At 60.4% G+C, this 9589-nt stretch overlaps 2 protein-coding genes across 2 annotated transcripts; both read left to right on the top strand.

The window, feature by feature from the left end:
• Window positions 1-886: 886 nt before the first annotated feature.
• Window positions 887-3412, top strand: LDBPK_271690 (hypothetical protein, conserved; the record flags this gene model as incomplete). The annotated part of the gene is made up of 1 exon (XM_003861972.1): window positions 887-3412. One exon carries the CDS (start codon window positions 887-889, stop codon window positions 3410-3412), a length of 2526 nt encoding a protein of 841 aa, XP_003862020.1.
• A 3163-nt stretch (window positions 3413-6575) lies between these two features.
• LDBPK_271680 (casein kinase I-like protein) lies at window positions 6576-8282 on the top strand (the record flags this gene model as incomplete). Its single annotated transcript, XM_003861971.1, has 1 exon — window positions 6576-8282. The coding sequence occupies one exon, from the start codon at window positions 6576-6578 to the stop codon at window positions 8280-8282; it is 1707 nt and encodes a 568-aa protein (XP_003862019.1).
• Window positions 8283-9589: the final 1307 nt, after the last annotated feature.

Raw genomic sequence — 9589 nt, 5'->3', positions numbered from 1 at the left:
AGTTACTTGCGCACTTCTTCTCTCCGTCTTTCTGTGACGTCGCATCATTAACGCATGCGCACCATTCCATCATCGACACACGGTTAGCTGTCGGTCGAGGTGGGGGTGTCAAGTCGACTCGCCGTCCCGGCGTGTCTGCAAGGTGTGCTTGGGTGTATGTGAGCGTACGTGAAAGGGATTTTTTTTTCTTGTTGCTTGGTGACCTTGTCACCAAACCCCTGAATCACTCGCTGCGGAGAAAAGAAGATGGGTGCATCAGAGCCTTGCGTCATATATGTCATCTGTTCACTACGCCGCATCGGCTACGGCAGACCTCGCGGCATTCGCGTACCAGGGGCGATCGCTGCCGACGCGCAGGTACGCGGGAGCGTTGATTTCAGAGATCTCCGGTGATGTGCCGTCACTACCACCGGCGCAGCGCGAACGTCGGGTACAACCGTCCAGCCCCGCTATAGCATCACCGGTACACGCCCCTACGCTTCTCACGCACTCGACCGCTGCGTTGCACGGTCGAGGTCACGCACCGCCTTACAGCTCCCCGATCCGCGTATCCACAAAAATCTTCGGCGATGGACGCCATGTAGCACCTCCGTCGAACCGACATACCGCATGGCTGCATTCACCCCGCATTGCCCCAGCGAGTGCGCTCGACGCGAGCCCGCAACCGCGAACACCGCCGCACTACGGCGGCCACAACGCCCGCACTGCTGCTGCCGCTGGCCCATTTGGCAGTCGGCACGTTGCCGGCTACGCTGATTTGCGCCGCCCCTCCGAAGCTGGCTTCACGCCGTCTTCGACACCACACAGGACTGCTGTCGGTGCTACTGCCGTTGCGCCCCGGGCAACTACTTCCTTGTCTGTGCCCTCCTCGGCTGCCTTGTGTTGGATGTGCGAGGCGTGGTGCAAGGGTGGACCCGGCTCCACCTGGCCTGAGGCGCCTGTGCTATTCTTTGCACGAGTCGCAGATGGGCCGCCGGCGAGCCTGCTCACGCTATGCAGCACCTGTGCCATCGCCGTTGGTGGGGACACGCACGCCACGTCGCAGAGAGTCCTTGCGCGCTGCCACCACACGCCGGTGATCCGCTACCGCACTGCCGCCTACGTCAACGCAGTCCGCGAGTACAAGCTGCTACTAGAGCTGATGGCACGCAAGGTGGTCCGCTCCTGTGAGCGTATGCAGTCGATCCAGTCGTCTGTGGCGCGACAGAAGCAGGAGCAGCAGCGGCTGCACGCCTACGGCACAGCAGAGGAGCCGCAGAGGTACCTGAACCCTTCCTTGGACGCTGCTCGCGTGCCTCTCACGTCCCTCGCGCCATCGCTACAGGAGAAGGTGCTGAGCCAACTGCTAGAGGCACTGGAGGACCTACTGCAGCGCGACGGGCGCGCCATGCGGCTCGCGGCGGCTGAGACGTCTCTGTCACAGGAGAGGTCACCGCTGCCGTTTTCCGAAGTGATGGCGCCACGAGAGCGTCACGTGCTGCTCGAAGAGCTGGCACATGTGGAACGGCAGCTGATGAGCGCGAGGTCTTCAGCGACGTCAGCGGCGACCATGCCGGCGAAGCCCAGAGTCTCGCCACGGTCTCTTCGGGAGAGGCACCTGTATTACGTCCCGTCTACGAGTCCGGCAATCACGCATGAGAGGGCAGATGCCAACGATGGGTGTGTGGTGTACTCGCCTCGCTCTCCCGTGCAGCCACATCGGTCGCCTCCGAGGTCGTCGGTGTCTCCATGGGGCCGCGTTGCGGAGGAGGCCGCGGATCGCTTGGCTGCTGTGGCTGACCCCCGCCGGTGCTTATACCACCGCCATGATCGGATGCCCGGCAGCTCGCACGCTGCATCAGTGAGGGGTCATCGTGATACATCCAGCCAAGCGCCGCGCCGGTCACGGAGCAGGGATTGCTCGCCACCGGAACTGACATCGCCGCAGCGCAGTACACGTGGCAAGTACGATGACAGATCCTCCAATGCTGCTGGCCGTAAAGATAGTGATAACACCGTCTCTGGAAGCCACACTAGAGCAAGTGGCGGCATCGCCGTGCTTGGCATTCGAACGCCTGCAGCGACGACAGCAACAGTGCCATTTCCCTTCTCTCCTGCGCCGCGACGGGCGCGAAGCACCAGCGGCAATCATCGCCGTGAAGTTGACAGCGCTTCTCGAGCAGACGACGAAAGTGGTTCGCGAGACACAAGGCTGTCCATCCAGGATGGTACAAACCGCCACGGTGCCGCTCCTGTAGTGCAGTCTCGACCTCCACTGGATCAAGACGGCCGCCGCTCGATGTGGGCTGTGATCGACACAGCCATATGGGAGGCTTACCGTCGGCCCCCACCCATGGAGGGCGAGTCTCAGGAGTTCACGACTCACAGTAGCGGGGAGGCCGGAGCAGGGGATGACAATGGCAGGCATCGCCGCCATGGTGCCGCTGCCGCCGGCACCAGGAACCCTAACAGAGACTCGGATCTACAGCTTTGGGACTACTTCGCCGGCGGATTATCAACGACGCCGCAGCTGCACGTTGGTGGCGGTGGTGATGGTGGTCGCGGAACCCCACCCTCGACGTCTCCGTCACCAGACTCACACCCGCTGGCGTGTGAAGGCCGCGGGCCAGTGTTGCCACGGCAGCGGACCGACGCGACATCACAAACGCGAGTCGAAGCAGTTGCGGCGGGTGGCTTTGACGGTCAACTGGGCGACCCCAGCAGCGACGACACTGCTGCGCTTCAGCGTCGCGTTCTCCACGAGCAGCAGCTGCGACGGGAGGCCAAAGAGGCCATGCTTGCCGCACAGGCCCAGATCGCTGCACTGGAGATGACCACAAACGACATGGCAGAGACGCTACTGACTCACCGCCTCGCTGTGACGTTCCGCGCGCACCTGGAGGGGATGGAGATGCTGGTGGGGCGCTGGACGCGGCTCGCGCAGAATTTCTGCCTGCAGAAGAGTCTCCTGTTTGCCGAGGAGGCGTCGGCGGTGGTGCGGCAGTTGTTCCGCGTGAGGTTTGGTGTGGCACGGCTGTGGTCGCCGCGAACACAGCCGCAGCAGCTGCAGTCAGGCCGGCGCCAGACTTCACCGTACATCGAAGCCCCTACATCGCATGAGGAGCGAGAGGAGGAGCTGTGGGTTAGTCGAGGGGAGGAAGAAGCTAGCGGCACCAGGTGGGACAGAAGTTTCTCTTGCATGTCTGAAGAGGGCCACCGCAATGGTGCTGTTGTGGTGACCCACCACCCGCTGAGGTCGACTGGGGGAGAGAAGGAGGCGCACCATCATGGCCGCCATACCGATCATCCTTCAACGCGCTCTTCGCCAGAGCGGCAACCCTTGCAGACGTCGCCGCCAAGCATCACACCGGCTTCCCCGTCGTTTTCCTTCCCCACAAATCTCCAGCTGCGGCCGCTGTCGTTGCGCTTGTGAGTGAGACAGGCGATCTCACTGCTGCCGCTGCTGGGCACCAAACCTTCGCCTCTCTCTGCAACACTCGTCTCCATTCTCCCCGCCTCCCATGCTCTCCCTCCCTTGCCCCACCGCAGAAGCCGGAAGCAGGAGCAGGATCAGCGGCGGCATCAGTGACGGGGGGGGCAAGGAATAGAAATACATCAACGAAGAGAAAAAGGATAGAGGATAGACAATGCAGAGATGGACACACGAGCCCCGCCCTCCCCCTCCACACACACACACACACACACGCACTGCGCTCCCCCTTTCCCCTTCGCCGTCTCTCGCTATCTCGTTCTTCTTTCTGTTCCCCATTCCTGAGACTTGTACTACTCTTATTCGTACCACACTGAAAGAAACATCCACGCCAACAACCTCAGCAGCAGCAGCAGCAAAGGAAGATGCAATACAGGCGTTTCACTTCACGTATTTGAGGGCCTCGTGCAGTTCTGTGCGAGGGGAAGCTTGCTATCTGTTGGGATAAGTGCGAAGTGGGAACGTGCGGTATGGCGCGTCTCTGCGTGTGCGAGCGAGCGAGTTTTGACGTCTTCGCATGCACACACACCAGCCCTCGTGTCGAGTGTTGCCCTCTCTCTCTTGCTGCGATCTGCCACCGCCATAATTCAGCTGCGCACGACAGGATTACTCTGGGTGCTGCGCTTGCGTACGCAAACCCCTCTCACCTACTCAAGTGCTTGCGCTTACTTGCCGCTGTTGCTCTCTTGTTTCGCCTCCCTCCCTCGCGCTCACACACGGCACCCCCTCCTCCTCCCGTTGCCGGTTTCGCTGTCCCTGTGCGTACACACGCGCGCGCAGGGACAAAACCGTTATACGACTGCCACTGCACATCGAAACGTCACGACGACGGCCCCGAACGATACCACGTATTCCACGCACCGTTCTCCGTTCTTTTCCATACCCTTTCTGCCCCTCTCTCTCCTTCCTGCACGAAGGAAGCGGGACGCATACGCAACGAACAAAAAGATCTGATCTCGGCGCTCGCTACACACACACACACAGAGACACTATCCTGGTCTGTCTCTTTGCCGATTCTCTTGCCCCCAGAATGCCGCATCCCCCCTTCCCCTCCTCCTCTCCCTCCAACCTACGCGAAGGGTGCGCTTTTCCCTCCCCTCTTGCCTTCCACATCGAGCATGCGTGCGCGCGCTGCTATGAAGGAGGGAGGGGTGTGAACCAAGCAAGCAAAACGACCGAGACGAGCGCGCGGAGAGCGTGCACGACGCAGCACAGCCGCCGACAATACAAACACATACACACATAGAAGTGCGCATCAGAGGTATTCCTCCCATTTTCTCCTCGTCGAACAGGACACTAAAGGAAAACGATGCAGTAAAGTCGGCCTCCTCTTCTGCGTTCTCCGTTCCTTCTGCGCGTGCGCGTGTGCGAGGGCTGCTTCTCTCCTCCCTCTCTTTCCATTCCCTCTTGTTTCCGCAATCCTTTCTCCTCCCGCCCGCACCCGCTGCTGGGAGACGACGCAGATGCCGACGTGGGCCACTGCTGAGCACTCGGACCTTGCCCAAATCGTCAGAAGCGACCCGTTTTGGCCAGGCTCGTAGACGATGCAGACCGTCGTTGCCGTCTTCTCGACGATCTACGGCGTTGCATTCAACGGGCGCGACATGACCCCACGAGAGAACCGCGACACTGCGCTGGCCTTGAAGAGGGCCTTCGACTGCATCCCAACTCCGGCGTGGCTCTGGCGCGGGCTCACCCTCTGCAGCGCATGTTCCCGGGACGAGCGGACAATGGGACCTCGTGGCCCTGATGTGTTTAACCGCGAGCAGGAGCATGAGACGGGGGGGGCACGGCAGAAAGAGAGCACGCAGCCGCAGAGCAGCGGGAAATCGGGGTGCCGCTACGGGCACACGATGGGGGCACAGCCCCGCTGACCGTGTAAGTGCGCTGTGCACATGAGGCGCCTTTTGTTTTCTTGTCTGCTGGTGCTGCGGCTCATCTTCATTCGGATGGTGCCTCTGCCATCGCTGCTGTCCTCACGGGCTACCTTCAAACAGTTATACAGCCAACGCGGAGCGACTTCACTCCTTGACTCGCCGTCCATGCGTGAACCATGGCCCGCCGCATAAAACCCGGCGAGAACCCCACAGACAGGACGAGTCGTGATCTTGCCCGCCAAGCTACAAGGGCCACAACTGGCGGCACCGTGAGGTGCGACATGTAACTGGAAGGGCGAGTTTCTCCGCACTCTCCTCCGTACACACAAGCACAGGCATATACGCGTATTGGCGCTCCTGCATGAGGAGACGCGCTCTGTGCCTCTCGGTACGGCGTTGGTGTCAGCGGCAGGGTCGCACACACACTGCCCCTAGAAGTCAGATCGACTGTGACGAATATGCGGACTTGCTCAAGAGGCTTCCATGGAACTCTCGCCCTCTCCCTTCCCTCACCCATCTCACGTGCTCACGCTGGCGACTGAATGCTGGTAGTTTAACAGCGGAGACCATCTGAATCACACACTCGCTTCACAAAAAAAAAGCAGAACAGAGATCTTGGAGTCTGTCTCTCATTCTCATTCTCTTTATCTTTTTCGTTTTATCGAAACCTGTTGTGTTGCATACCGCCACCCATATCATCATCGTCTTTTCTCGGCTTCTCTTTGTTTTCCACGTCATCTCACTCTGTTTGACTTTCAGTATCCTGTCACGAGAGATCCGCCCGACTTTTCTCTGTCGCTCTCCAGAGCACTGCTCTTTCCGCGTCTGCGTGTGTGCGTTGCTGTTGGTTTCGGCTCGCTTTCCACGTTCCCTTCGCCCTCACGGCTTTCTTGTTTTGCTGCTCATCGCGAGACGAACTTGCATCTTTCTCGGCCCTTGTCGAGTGTGTGATCCTTTTCGGGCTCCTTTTGCTTCGCCCCTCATCCTTCTCGCCTCCCCGAGGCATCTATACCCCCCCTCTCTCTCGTTCTCTCTGCGTGTCTCCACCACCTCCTCGCCCATTTTGCCTCTCCTCATCTTTCTGCAGCGCCATCTCGTGTTGCCCACAAAGCATTTGACCGGCGTCCCCCGCTTCGTTTTTTTTTTCTGTCGCACCCTTGAAGACGCCGCCCCCTCCCCCTCCCCCCTCACACCCGCACACTGGATACACTGCTATCATACAGCAGTACATGACGCTAACGAGCCGTACCGCGCAGGCTGCGCACGCGCAGAACGATGTAGCGGCTCAAAGGCCGCCGCCGCCACTTTACCCGAGCATGAACGTTGGAGTCAGCGCCGTACACACGCATCAAAATCGCCCGTGCCATCCGTACGACAGTCAACCCGCGTGGCAGCATCCACAGCTCGGCACCGCGCCTCCAGCGGTGATAGCTGGCGCCTCCCTTGCTCCTGAGCAGCAGGAGCAAGCGCCACAGCCGCAGCAACCACAGCAGACTCACCAGCAGGGCCGCAGTAACCAGCCCCAGAGCATCTTCGGTGGCCGCTTCACCCTTCTCGATCGACTCGGTAGCGGCGGCTTTGGCGAAGTTTACCGCGCAGAGGAGCGTGACCAGCTGGTGCCTATCGCAGTCAAGGTGGAGCGGGTGACCGACACAAACGCTCTGCCTGAGCAGTCTTTTCTCTTCCATGAGGCGAAGGTGATGCAGGAGATACACAAGTCTATCCAGGCTTACATGGCAGCCCAGCAACAGCACCAGTTGATGCTGCTGCAGCAGGAGAAGGCGCGGAGCGGAAATGGGCGGCGCGCCGAAAACGAGGCCGCTGCGGCAGCAGATGAGACGAGGCAGGAGAAGGTAGGGATTGCGAAGCTGAAGTACTATGGCCAGGACGGCATGAGCCGCGTGCTCATCATGTCCCTGCACGGCCAGTCCGTCGCAAATGTCCACCGGCACCAAGGGCGCCTGTCGTTGTTTGCGACGGTGATGATCGCAGATCAGGTTCTCAGGAGTCTTGAACACGTGCACCGCGCCGGGTACGTGCACGCGGACTTGAAGCCAGACAACATTCTGTTTGGCCGTGAGGACCCGGAGCAGCTCTATTTGGTGGACTTTGGCCTGAGCGTCCACTTCCGCGACCGCAAGGGCAAGCATCGCCCTCTCATCACGAACCACAGCTTCGTTGGCACCCCACGCTACGCATCACTGCGGACACACATGGGCCACACCCTGTCCCGCCGCGATGACATTGAGCAGCTCGTGTACGTCATGATCTATCTTTTTCGCGGCCGTCTGCCGTGGTCAGGTCTGCGCATCAGCGACCCGGATGCGAAGGAGAAGCGCATTGCGCAGATGAAGGCGGAGATGACGCTGGACTCGATCTGCGCCGGCTGCCCGGAGGCCTTCCGGGACGTACTCAACTACGCTCGGTGCATGGAGTTTGAAGAGGAGCCACAGTACCAGTTTCTGCATGTGCTGCTGTGCTCGCTGCGTGACTCCTGCACGGAGTTGAGCAGTGATCCGAACGGCGTGCCTGCGAACGGTTCTGGTGGCGTGATGCCGCAGATGCTCACGTTGAATGCCTACTGTAGTACTCGCCAGCACCCCAAAGCCCAAAACGGCGGCGACGCTGTTGCGAACGGCGGTGCTGTGGGTATGACAGCAGCGGAGGCGGGGCTTGTGAAGAACACGAATATCGCGTCCGGCGTCGTCGAACAGATTGACGGGGTTGCCGAGAACCCGATGATGATGTCTTCACGGGGCACTGGCGCTCCGGCCTTCTTCAGCGATGCCATCGGCCAGGGCTTCCTATCGGGTAACGGCACAGATGCCGGGCCACTATCGCCGCGCATCGACTGCCTAAACGGCCAGCCGTTCTCGCCCCCGCCGCTGGATCTGCAGCGGCCGTGTGGGTCACCGCAGCTGCGGCAGATGCGTTAAGGGATGGGCGGTATTGGCGATCTCCCCTCCCCCCCCCCCACAGAGGTGCCCTAGCGGCAGTGGAACGGTGGAAGGGGGATTGGCAGGGAACCGCTGGGCAAGGAAGAGCCTACGCGCAGGTGCGTGTACGCTTTAGCCGGATAGATCTGTCTTTGTGCTAGCAGGCGTCCAAGCACACCTCTTCCTCACCAACCCCCCATAACCTTCCTCCCTATCCCTCCCGCTCTTTGCCCCCCCCCTTCGCTGATTCTGTCGCGAGTACGTGCGTAGAGGCGGTTTGTGCGTCGTTATGTGCGTGTGCGTGTGGGTGCACGAGTGTGCTCTGTTCTCTTTTTTTGTTGTTTTTCTGTTCGGCTGTCTTGTGTTCCTCGTTGCCGTTAACGTTGATCGATTCCGTTTCTGCCTCCCCACCCACCCCTCCTCTTCCTCTCTGTGCCTCTCTCCCTCGCCATGTGCGTGTGCGTGTGTGTGTGTGTGTGTATGTGTGCATCAACATTTACATCCTGTGCATGTTTGTGCGTCTGTCTCCCCCCTCTCTCTGTGCGCGTGCGCGCGTGCGTGTCCGTTTCGCTTGAGAAGTGCTTTCCTTTTGCCTTTTCGTCCTTCTGCCGTGCCTCTTTGCTCCTGATCGCCCCCCCCTCCCCCTCTCCCCCTCTTGGGCCTTTCTCCTCGCCGGCCCTTTCTTTCCGTTGTTTCGATTCGGCCACCATTTCTCATTTCCTGCGTTGGCCTCTCCCTCTTTCGCTGTGACGCACTTCCATGTCGTGTCCTGGTTCTTCTCAGAGGCTTCTCCACCCACCCTTCTCCTATTGATTTCTTCTTGTCTCTTGCAATGCTCGACGATGGCGTCTACCCCCCCCCCCCCCCCCCCCGTGCCTGGCCCCCTCGTATCCCATCCACCCCGCTTAGGTTCGCGCACACGCACACGCTCCCGATGTACTCAAACAGGGTGAGGTTGGACCCCGGCTGTGTGCCCTCTATACCCCACACACACGCTCGCCGCCTGCTGTCCTTCCCACCACCACAACTACTAACCCCCCATCCCGTCAGTATTGCTTCTTCTTTTTTCCCCCTTTTCCTTGCTGCTGTAAAAGGCGACTGCCAGTGCTGCGACGCGCCGACAACCGTCCCCTTGCTCCCCTTGGTCTTTGTTGGTGTTGCCATTCTTTCCTCTGCACCAGAAATCCCCTTCCCCCTCCCCCCTTCCCCCTCCCCTAGCCCCACAACGTGAGTACTGATGCGCCGAGGGAGGGAGGGAGGGAGGGGCGGGGGGCTGTCTGTATCATCACACGCACTGGCAGATTTTT

The sequence above is a fragment of the Leishmania donovani genome, chromosome 27, assembly GCF_000227135.1.
Source record: "Leishmania donovani BPK282A1 complete genome, chromosome 27".
Lineage (NCBI taxonomy): Eukaryota > Euglenozoa > Kinetoplastea > Trypanosomatida > Trypanosomatidae > Leishmania > Leishmania donovani.
Note: the sequence above shows the minus strand (reverse complement) of the source record. Positions and strands in the feature narration are given on the sequence as shown.